Raw genomic sequence first — 12418 nt, forward strand, 5'->3', positions numbered from 1 at the left:
TGAGTCAGGCTGATAAATGGACATTTTTAACATATTTAGTTTCATGTATATCACCTGTGGATGACTGAGTTGACGGGGGGTGGGGTGGGGGGTGGGGAGTTCAGATCTCTGTCACCAGCACTGCATGGGATCTTGTGCGTGTGTGTGTAAGTGCATGGCTTAGTGGTTAGGGCATTCAGCTTATGGTCACAAGTTCAATTCCCGATGGCACGTTGTGTCCTTGAGTAAGACACTTTATTTCACATTGCTCCAGTTCACTCAGCTGGCAAAAATGGGTAGTAACTGTATTCTGTATTTCAAAGGGCCAGGCTTGTCACATTTGGTGTTATGCTGAATTTCCCTGAAGACTACATTAGGGGTACGCCTGTGTGTGGAGTACTCAGCCACTTGTAGGTTAATTTCACGAGCAAGCTGTTCCTGTTGATTGGATCAACTGGCACTCTGTTGTAACTGACAAGATGCCGCTTAGTTTTACACACACACACACACACAAGATAAATCCTTGCAGAAATCTTTGCATTTAAGATCCTATAAAGTATCAAAGAGTTTGGAGAAATGCTAATTTTATGTGTGTGTGTGTGTGTGTGTGTGTGTGTGTGTCTATACATACATGATGGGCCTCCATACAGTTTCCATCTGCCAATTTCATTCACAAGGTATTGCTCAGCTTGCAGTTCTGGTAGAAGACACCTTCCCAGGGTGCTGTGCAGTGGCACTGAACCAGAGACCATGAGGTTGCAAAACAAACTTCTTAACCACTACAACCATGCCTGTGGCTAAAGGTATCAAATTAACATTCCCATGCTGGGAATTGAACCAAAGCCATCTGGCTGAAAGCCATGAATCCTAACCACAAGACCACACGGGGAAAATGAAAACACATGGTGATGGTGATGTTTTTTGTACATTTAATGGCAAGAATAGAATTCCTTAACCCCTTTGATACCAATCCACTTGAAACTCTTGGTTCTCTTACAAATTTCTTCATTTAAAGCAATCAAAATCAAAGTCTTCCTTTAAAATTTCAGGTTAGCTTATATCTCAAACGCTAGGCTAATAAATTTTTCATCATTTTCCAAACAAATTGAAATAAAGACAGAATATTTCATCAGAAATTTGGTAACAAAAAGGGTTAAAATGTCAGCACACTGAGAAGAAAGATGGACAGACATTGGTGGACTTACGGTTAACTTAACTTCCGAATCAGGATCCTGGAACAGAGAAAATAAAGAAAAGTTTTAGGTGAAAAAAACAACATTTACTAATGGACAGATTCAGAAATCTATAAAGAAAGAGGAAAATAAAATCAAGTTTATGTGAAAGCCATGTTTTTCTCAAAGAGATGATGGGAAAGAGGGGTTTGAAGTTGGAAATCTATGATACGTGGGATATTAGGCATGTGTGAGATATTTTACACACACGCATGCATGCATACACACACACACACACACACACACACACACACACGTGCAGGAATGGTTGTGTGGTTGAGTAGTTCACTTCACAACCACACAGTCTCAGGTTTGATCCCACTATGTGGCACTTTGGCCAAATGTCCTCTACTTCAACTACAGGTTGACCAATGCCTTGTCAGTGAAATCTGATAGACAGAAACAGTACGGAAGGCTTGGATCAAACCATCCAACCCATGCCAGCATGGAAAAACACATGAAATGATGATGACACAGCTATATGCATGTGTGTGTGTGTGTATTCCACTTTGTTTCTTTACGTCTGATTGGTTATGCTGCATCCAGGATATAAGTCACACTGTTTTTCAGCAAGCCCGGGGGGGGGGGGGCGGTTTCTCTACATCTCTACATTCCAGACACCTAGCATAGACTTCACTGGGGAGGGTCAACAAACAGATTCTGCTATAATTATAGAAATCCTTTTTGTCTCCCTTTTCAAAACTTGGGATTATCTCCCAAGGTTGCCATTGCTTTGGTGTCTTTCCATAGGCCCAAGCCACCTGGCATACATGAGTCTGCCAGAAAATAACTTCTCTAAGATTTCATCCTCTCTAGCATTCTGCATGTAAGTGGAACACCATTGAAACAAGTGGAGAGGATTAAGTATCTTGGGAAGTTGGTGACAAGAGAGAGTAGGAGGGATATGTGAAAAATAGGGGGAGAAATGTTATGTTTACATAAGATTTTTGTAGTTTTTCTTTTTAAGCAATCATCTCAACATTATCATCATCATGATTGCAATCCTATCATCATTTTCCCTCCTACGATCACCATCATCATCATCTTGATCATTATCAGTTTTATATCTATTTTCCCATGGGTTGGATAGGTTTGCAATGCAGTCGCAATTTCCTAGTTGCAACACATTTAATGAGATTTCTGACAGAAAAACAAACAAACAACAAAGTAAGCAAATAAAATAAAAACAACCAACCAAAGCTTGTGTTGAAGATTTGTCTTCCATAAACCAAATGTTATCATGCTCTGGAATAAAGGCCAAAGAATTGACTTTACCAATGACGTGATTCCCTGCCCATTTATTCCACGTTTGTTTTGGATTGATGCTCAACATCTCAATTCCTGTAGCTGAACAGATGGAGAAAAGAAAAACAAAAAAAAATAGTAATATAATAAAGGAAAAAACAACAAAAAAAAAAGCTGTCGTAGTTGTGTGGTTAAGAAGCTCGCTTTGCAATCAAATGGCTTGGGGTTCAGTCCCACTGTGCAGCACCTTGGGCAAGTGCTTTCTACTACAACCCTGGGCTGACCAATGTCGTGTGAGTAGATGGAAACTGTGTGGAAGCCTGTCATATATATTTGTGTCTATGTGGCGTGTGTCTTTGTGTTTGTGTTTGTCAGCTCCAACAATGTTTGGTGTTGGTTTGTTTATGTTCCTGAAACTTAGTAGTTTAGTGAAAATAGACTAATAGAGTAGCTACCAGAGTTAAAAAAAAACAAAAAAAAAACATACAAGTACTGGGGTCAGTTTCATCCTCCTCCTCACCATCATCATCATCCTTCCATGCTGGCATGAATTGGATGGTTTGACTGAGGACTGGTAACCCAAGAGGCTGCACCAGGCTCCGATCTGTTTTGGCAAAGTTTCTACAGCTGGATGCCCTTCCTAATGCCAACCACTCCAAGAGTGTAGTGGGAACCAATCAGCCTGCACTGACATCGGCCACGCTCAAATGGTGCTTTTTACATGTGACCGGCACGGGTACTAGTCAGGCTGCACATTTATTGTCCTTCTATTTTATTTAAAAGAAATTGTCTCATACCAACCTGCACCATTTGCAATTTCGAAATCATCTGGGTTTCCATCCATGGAATAAACGTATTTCCTGTGGAAATAACGGTGTCGGTTATCAGGGCGCTGCTTCGATGAATCTAGGACTGAATTATTGTTGCGATTCCCCGTAGCAAAACCATGAAGACCTCCAGGTTGGTCAGTAGGACTACTTGGGGGAGATTGACCTGGGGGCATCTGAAATAAAAGTTAGATTAAGACAGTGAAAGTGATATTATTATTATTATTATTATTATTATTATTATTATTACACTAGGGCACGCTAATGTATAAGTAAATTTATAGTATAAGAGTTGGTTTTAGTGGTAGTGGTGGTGCTGGTGGTAGTACTGATGTGCACAGTAGTATTTATACATGTAATAATCATCATCGTCATCATTTAACATCGACTTTTCTATGCTTGAATGGGTAAGACAGAATTTGTAGGGATAGATCTTCCATGGTCAGGTGTCCCTTCAGGTCACCAAATGCATGTATGTTTGTGTGTACCCTTGTCTAGACATCACATGAGGGTTGTCAATGAGAATCACCATTGTATACGTGATGTTAGACTGCAGCCTCGTGTCAAAACCGTGTCTGGCCATGGGGAAATATCATTACCTTGGTGTTGTAGTCAAAATGGTACACCCCTTCCCACGTGACAAAGTGGTATGATTTGAGCCAGCCACTATAAAGTCAGACAGTCAGTCGTTGTAGGAGGCCAGTAGCCGTAGAGTCGTTGTACGAGTTCTCAGTTGGAGTCAGTATCAGCTACGAGATATATACGAGTTCAAGTTACCGTCAAGGCAGATGTTTCAAAGTCATTGTGTTACAGAGCTTGCAGCGATAGCACAATAGACAAGTGAGAAATAATAAGACGCAGAATACTGCCACAACACAATAGTGGTGACAAGAATATTACAGTACTGACAACAACATAGAAATGGACGGGGATCCACATTATAGCACTTGGCTGGAAGTAGGTCAAGGCTGGTGACAGAAAGAGCAGCCAGCCCCAGAAAATCTGCCTGAACAAATACTGTCCAATCAATACAAGCATGGAAAAGTGGACATTTAACAATGATGACGATGATGATGAAATGTCCAAAATCTCCTTCAATAGACAATACTTACACTATTAGGGAAAATGTATTTTACGTGTGTTTTTGCAGCTTTTTTTCTACTCAGTGTGTCAACCCATCGCTGGACAGTGTCTCTCTGTTGTATGGTAAGGGAGGAAAGCACAAGTTCAGCTTCTTCATCGTGTTTTAAATCAACCGTTTCTGAACTTGTAGCGGCTAAGAAAAATACAAAAATAAGAAAATAAATAAATAAATACATAAATAAAATATGAACTGTTTTAGAATTATTGTTTAGCCCTAGGTCATTCAGATGTCATCAAGCAAACCAATGATCAAAAGATTATCTCCCTTCTTATTTTGAGAGTGTATCTAGGACGATATTATCCAATGTCTTCTTACAACACATTCAGGCATAATTCTTGTGTGGTTGACTTATTTCTAGCAAGTTTAATGACTGCGTGGAGGCTCCTATCTTGGCTCAGAAGGTGTGTGGGGGGAGAGAGAGAGAGAGAGAGGGGTGCTTCCCCCTCCCCGAGTAAAGGGGTGTAAAACGGGCTTGCTCTGAGCATTCACCTGTATGTGACCAAGAGACGAAGTGTGGGAGATGGTATTTGCCCTTCGTGGTCCTACACAGGTGTCACTTCTATTCGCTGCAATTTTGTGAGTTGTTTTATGACTTAAAGGTGAAACTGGGAGTTGAACCGACTTTTTACTTTCCTTAGTTAAGCAGCATTAAAAGCTTTGCAAAGTACACAATGCAGTGATTGTCAGGTGACAGAGTTCACTTTGTTACCACACTGTCTTGAGTTCAATATCAGTGCTTGGCACCTTCAGTAAGTTTTCTTCTGAATTCTTGGGTTGGCCAATGCTTTGTGAGTAAAATTGGTAGATCAGAAAGTGTGTGTGTGTGTGTGTGTATGTGTGTGTGTGTGTGTGTGTGTGTGTGTGTGTGTGTGCGCACGTGTGTGCGTGTGTGTGTAATTTTCGCTGTCAAAAGAAATCCTCTTGTTCTGTGCTTTCTGAGACATTCCGAATAAGATATTGGTTACTTTAAAAACAGGTATGGGTTAGCAGTAGGGCAAACGTGTCTGTAGAAAAGAATACCACAATAATGTGTTCTCCTAACCCATGCTAACATGGAGAAACAGATGTTAAACAAACAAGCCTGTAGGATTTGGAAAGAATTGAGATATAGAATTAAAATAGTAAATGAACTGCTCTGTAGTTACCAGTAAAATGAGATATCATAGGTCCAAGTCCGATTTTGGTTAACTGTTCTGCTTCTATTTCTCCTTCTGAAAATTAAATATAAATCACATATTTTAGAAAATATTATATTTTTTTTATTTGTATGGAAGATGTCTAAATATAGACAAGTAAAACCCTCATAAGTTTTCAGATACATCTGTTTATGTTTTCAGTTCAGTTCATGCTAAGTTTTGGTAAATCAAACAGATTCTTCTTCAAATGTCAGAAACCAAACTCAAATACTTGCAAAAGACTGGACACCATTCAATGCAGCTGAGGTGCCAAATGGTGGCGTTCACCAATGGACAGATTAAGTTTATCATTCAAGTAGCCAATGGTGGATTTGAACTCAAAATGCAAAGAATTGAAGCAAATAACACAAGTTCCAATTCCAGGTAAAGCTGTGTGGTTAAGACACTCACTTTGCAATCAATTGGTTTTGGGTTCAGTCCCACTATATGGAAAATTGGGCAAGTATCTTCTCTTCCAATAGCCCTGGGATGACCAATGCCTTGTAAGTGAATTTAGTAGAAGGAAACTGTGTGGAAGCCCATCCTGTGTGTGTATATGTATTATGCTTTTGTGTGTGTCCCCTCCTTGCTTAACAACTGGTGTTGCTTTGTTTATGTCTCTGTGACATAGTGGGTCAGCAAAAGGGACTGACAGATTTAAAAGTATTGGGTTAGTCAAACAAACTGACCAAACTCATCAAAGCAGTGCTCCAGCATGGCTGCTGTCCAATGAGTGAAACAAGTAAAAGGTAAAAGCAATCTATCATCTCTGACATTTTTATTTTTTTGGCTCTGAAAGGATAAAAAAATAAAATTGACCTGAGCAGAATTTGAGCACAAAATGTAGAGAGCTGGAAGACATCAACATCATCATCAACATTTAATATCCACTTTCCCTAATGGCATGGGTTGGACAGTTTGACAGGAATTGGCAAGGCTAGCAGGGTGCACCAGGTTCCACAGTCTGTTTTGGTTTGGTTTCTACAGCTGGATGCCCTTCCTAACACCAACCACTTTACAGAATGTATTGGATATTTTTTTATGTGGTACCATCATCACCAGTGCTTTTCACATTGCATCAGCACACACATCAATGCTTTCTACGTGGCATCTTGGTTTTAGGGAATCAGAAATACTGTGAGGTATTCTGTCTGATGTTGTCTACAATAAAATGTGGTTAGCAAACATCAAATAAATGTCAAAATGTAAAGAATTATATTTGAGGAGGAAGCAAATTTACCATCAGGTGTCTTGGATAAGTCATCTTCGCTGTCTTCTGTACCGATTGATTCCTTGCTTTGTCGTATATCTTGGAACTCTTTCCAATAAGTGTCCATATCGACCACGTCACCACCGGCTTCATGAGACTTCAGCAGCAGTGAATTAGGCAACACGCTTCCTTCCATGATTTTTTTCAATTCACAATTTAGAAATCATCAAAATCTACAATAAACAAACAAAGGAATAAATATTTAGAAAAAAAAAGGAAAATAGTTATTTACATTAATTTTAATTCAATTATACAACGTCCAACTCAAACAGATAATTTTTTGATAAATAAAGTTATCTGTTATTATATATCTGCTTTTTTATAAACGTAAATCTGTCCTCAAATATCTCACACACCCTGAATACACACACACACACACACACACATACACAATTGTGTGTGTGTGTGTGTGTGTTTCCAGTGCCAAAAAGTACTGTTGTCAAAACAGATTGAATGTCCAATCAGTTGTGCCAAATTTTCTGCATCCAAAGAACTGCACCAAAATTGCTTCATTGTCTCATTTCAGTTTTTGTCTTGTTGCATTTCTAGCAATGCTCTGCACCAGGCTCACCTAGTGAAGCAAGGAAGTTTGTTTAGCTGTGAACAACTTTACATTGCAACAGGGTGGACAAAATTACATATTACTGGTAACTCTCATGGGAACTCTTATATAACAGGCACAGAAGGGCAACTTCTCTTCTATTTAGAATTTTGCTGGGAAACGGAAGAGAGGAAACACTTTCTTCCTGTTTACACACTAAAAAAAGTTGCAAGCTTGATTCTTGACCGACATCTCAGCATATTGACTCCTCTTCCTCATCCTCCACCAATGGTTTACTATGAATTTCACATCATTCTTACTTTTTCTTGCTTGCATCAGTTTGATGAAGTTGATTCTGGTGGATTTTCTACAGTAAGATGCTCTCCCTGTCACCAATCCTCACTTATTTCTGAGCAGTATAATATTCCCCATGACCAGACATGTTCTTGCAGAATATTGGAAAGAAATGGCACTGCTTATAAGACAGTGACACTCCTTTACAACTATTATGCAATACCAAGGACACATACATATATAGTGGGATTCTTCTAGTTTCTATCTTTCAAACCCACTCACAAAAATTAGGTTGGCCGGGGGTTATTGTAGAAGACACACGTACAAGGTGCCATGTAGTGGGACTGAATCCAAAACCTCGTAGTTGGGCAGCAAACTTCTCAACTACACAGCCACATCTATAGTGTATGTTTTAGAAAACTATTCATGCGCAAACAGTGTTTCCTTTTAATGTTAAAATGAAGAGAATATATCAATAGATATTTAGCCAACATTGTATGTTTTAAGAGATAAGTGCCTTGTCTAAATAGACACCATCTTTGTGGACAGAAAAAAAAAAGGGGGGACCAACCATCCAGACTAGTTTCAATTCCACTGAGAGATTCATCAGTGAATACAGCAACAAGCTAAAGAATAACATTCAGTTTTTCTGTGGTTTTCCTGCTGCTTAAAATGATGTGTTGTACCACTTTACAGCTGAGTGAACTGAGCCAGAGAGAATCAAGTAGCAGAAAAGATTTATCACTGTTCTGGTGATTACAATATGAGCCATTGGTACTGCAGCTGGTGGAACAGCATCTCCTTCACTCAGAAAGCTGCGACTAATGTTCTCTCACACAAGACACACCCACATCCCATTTTAACGCAAGCACACACACACACACACACGTGTAGTCATATAATTTTTGTTTTTGTTTGGGTTTTTGTTCCCTAGCTAATATGTTATTTGATATCCACTCAAGAGTCTCCGTTTCCAGAGAGCAGTCATAGAGACCAACAAATTAGCTTTATTGCATAATGACAGAAACACGTGAAACACAAATGTCTGATAACAATGTTCTAAACCACTAAACAAAATAAAGAATGGCATTAGTTCTGTTTATGGTAATATACCGAATTTCAGGATCAAGTAATTTCTAAATTAAATTACAAACACACATTGTCCAACCCATGCCAGCATGGAAAATGGACATTAAATAATATATGAGTGGACAAACAAAAGACAAAGGCAATCAACACATTTTGGTAGGCGTCACATATTATTTAAAACAGTTTGATTTCGCTTCATGCGACAAAGTTTCTTAGGCTCATTATAAGAATCCAGGTCTTGGATTCCTACATTTGGCTGCCTGGGACCAAATCTACCCATTTTAAATAATAATAATAATAATAATAATAATATATATACATACACACATACATATAACACACACAACACACTTTCAAATAACTTCTGCTTACCAATTTCATTTACATGACTATAGTAGGAGATATTTGCCTGAGGTGCCTTGCAGGGGAATAGAACCTATCATCACATGGTTACAAAGTCTACTCACATTCACATACCTCTGCCTATTTGGGCCTTGTGAGTGGATTTGGTAGATGGAAAGTGTGCCTCTTTGAGTTCTTTCTTTTTATAGAATTAAATAAGACATATTTAATTTCTGTGTCAGAAGAATTCTTCAGAACTGATCCCTGGTAAACTATTTTTACACTAAGTTCCTTGTTTTTCTCCTAGCCAACCTTCACCTTACTGGCAGCATCCCTGTATATGGCTTTTACAGCTCTCACTAACCACTCCCCTATCCCTAGATTCCCACATTGCCCACCAGATAAGGGTACAGGAGACCCATCAGAGGCTTTCGCCATTCAACGAAAGTCAAATACAGATGTTTATTTTTTGGGGCCAAGTATTTCTCCTGCCTCACCAGGAAGATAACGTTGGTGGTGCTTCTGCCTGGCACAAATCCATAACTGCATCTCATCTAGACTAACTCTCTAATTAATTGAGCTATGATGACAGTCTTCCATGCAGTTTCCATCTACCAGTTCCACTGATGCGGTTGGAGAGGCAAGCTCCTTAACCACACAGATTCACAAAACTAGAAAACATGAACCGTGTCAAAGCCGACATTGGGGTTCAATGCAACCCTACAGCTCACTGGATCCTGTCAAACCATCTGACCCACACCATGTAAAATGGACATCATGTGATGATGATGATGCTGAGATGTCATCAATCCTCCCCCTCCTCCTCCTCCTGATCATCATCATTTGACATCCATTTTTCCATGCTTGCATGAGTCAAGTAAAATTTTGTCGAGGCAGACATTCAACAGCTGAATGCCTTTCCTGTCACCAACCCTCACCTGTTTCTATGTAAAGTAGTATCTTCATTTAGCCAGACGTGTTTTTCATGGAAGACTTGAAATGAACAACCTCATTTGTATGATGACAACAATGACAATGCTTGTTTACGACTGTCACGCAATGTCCTGACAAGGTTACAGACACACACACACACACACATATATATATATATAGATCCATATGTGTGTGTGTGTAAGCCAATACAGAGTAGAAGGGATTTTTTTATTAGTTCCACCACAAACAAAATCTCTCCTTTTACAGGTGAGTGTCACGATAAAGTGCACCCATGTTGTAATGTGACACTGAAACCATATCCAAGATCCACCAATTGAGGACAATGCGAATATCATGATGATGAAGTGTGTGTGTGTGTATGTGTGTGAGAGTATGTAAGTGTGTGTGTGTGTGTGTGTGTGTGTGTGTGTGTGTGTGTGTGTGTGTGTGTGTGTGTGTGTGAAATATTAGAAAGAGGAGCATTTTAAAATCTTTTCTTTGCTTCAGTCATTTGACTGTGGCCATGCTGGAGCACCACCTTTAGTTGAACAAATGAACCCCAGGACTTATTCTTTGTAAGCCTAGTGCTTATTCTATTGGATCTCTTTTTGCTGAACTGCTTGGTTACAGGGACATAAACACACCAACATTGGTTGTCAAGTGATGGTGAGAGGACAAACAGACACACAAACATATACACACACATATATATACATATACGATGAGCTTGTATAACAAAGAAAAACATGATACTTCCCATTAATCAAATACACACACTCACATGCATGCAGACAAACACACACAGACCTATTTTCTGTTCCTCGTTTATTTATTTCCCATCAATCCTCTCGCTCCCGTAAGCTCTTCCCTGCCTCCATTCATCCAGACTTCAATTCAGATTCGATAAATAAATAAAATAAAGAACAGACTCAGACATGTTGGATTTCAGTGCATTTCTGACTCTGTGGCTGTTGTTCTACTTAAGAAATATCACAGTAAAGAAAATGCTCAGTGCTATATGTGTAACCTAGTTCATGGTGGTTGAATATTCCAGGTCTACCCAAGCATGATGATAAATGTAGCCATGATTGAGATAGAATTTGATATAATGTTGAGTGTTGTATTTAATTTCCCATGTTTTTGGTCACGCACTTATATTAAATAAACACACACAGAACATAAACACTTACATACTCGCATTCGTGTGTGTGTGTGTGTGTGTGTGTGTGTGCATAAATGTACATATGTGTGTACGTGTATGTGTATGCACATATATATATATATATATATATATATATATACTGAATGTTCTGGCAAATAGCACTGTCCCTGTGCTCTTATCTGCAAATGAGACATCGGTGACTATGAAGAGGATAGAACATCAATTGGTCACAACACAAAGGGTGCCATGGAAAGATCCATGCTAGAAATCTCGTTAAAAGAGCTCATTTGAAATGAGACAATTTGAGAAGAGGACAGACTGAATGATGCAATTGCAGAATACTGAAAGCACAAGATCTGCTGGGTTGGACATGTTACAAGGTTCCCAGACAACAAGGTTGACCTGTGCAGTTGCCGAGTGGCATTCGAGAGAGTGGAAAAAGCCACTTGGAAGGCCTCCACGATATAACAGCATCTGATGGTTTGGTTGATACTTGCTTACACACACACACACATACACACGCACATACACAAACACACAAACGCACATATACATACACACACACACACACACTATTCCATGCTTGCATGGGTTAGATGGAATTTGTTGAGCCAGATTTCCTATGGTTAGACATCCTTCCTTCTTTCCTAATCTCCACCTATTCCCAAGAGAGGTAATATTTCTTCCTGGTCAGACATGTTTTCCAAGGAGGATTAGAAATGGATGACATTACTTGTCTGATAATGATACTTCACACACACACACACACACACACACACACACACACACACACACACACACACACACACACACACTGGACTTCTTTCAGATTTCTCCTACCAAATGCTCTCACAAGGCTTTGGTCAACCCAGAACTACAGTAGAAGACATGTGTCCAAGGTACAATACAATGGAATCAAACCCAAGACTACATAGTCGAGAAGCAAGCTGTTTAACCACACTGCCAGATTTCCATCAAATATATATATATATATATAAGTGCAGGAGTGGCCATGTGGTAAGAAGCTTGCTTACCAACCACATAGTTCTGGGTTCAGTCTCACTGTGTGGCACCTTCAGCAAGTGTCTTCTACTATAGCCTCAGGCCGACCAGAGTCTTTTGAGTGGATTTGGTAGACAGAAACTGAAAGAAGCCTGTCGTATATATATATATATATATATATAT

At 39.3% G+C, this 12418-nt stretch overlaps 1 protein-coding gene across 6 annotated transcripts in view; it reads right to left on the reverse strand.

Annotated features, from left to right (window-relative positions):
* Positions 1–12418, reverse strand: part of LOC106884256 (rho GTPase-activating protein 18) — a 128540-nt gene that overhangs the window by 20008 nt on the left and 96114 nt on the right. For all 6 annotated transcript variants that reach the window (XM_052967604.1, XM_014935535.2, XM_052967605.1 and 3 more), the window contains 6 exons: positions 6843–7045; positions 5573–5638; positions 4396–4559; positions 3258–3459; positions 2407–2558; positions 1185–1211 (listed from right to left, as the gene is read on the reverse strand). In XM_052967604.1, the coding sequence (XP_052823564.1) occupies positions 1185–1211; positions 2407–2558; positions 3258–3459; positions 4396–4559; positions 5573–5638; positions 6843–7008 (777 nt within the window). In that variant the 5' untranslated portion in view covers positions 7009–7045. The remainder of the gene's footprint in view (positions 1–1184; positions 1212–2406; positions 2559–3257; positions 3460–4395; positions 4560–5572; positions 5639–6842; positions 7046–12418) is intronic.

Source organism: Octopus bimaculoides, chromosome 4 (assembly GCF_001194135.2).
Source record: "Octopus bimaculoides isolate UCB-OBI-ISO-001 chromosome 4, ASM119413v2, whole genome shotgun sequence".
Taxonomy (NCBI): Eukaryota; Metazoa; Mollusca; class Cephalopoda; order Octopoda; family Octopodidae; genus Octopus; species Octopus bimaculoides.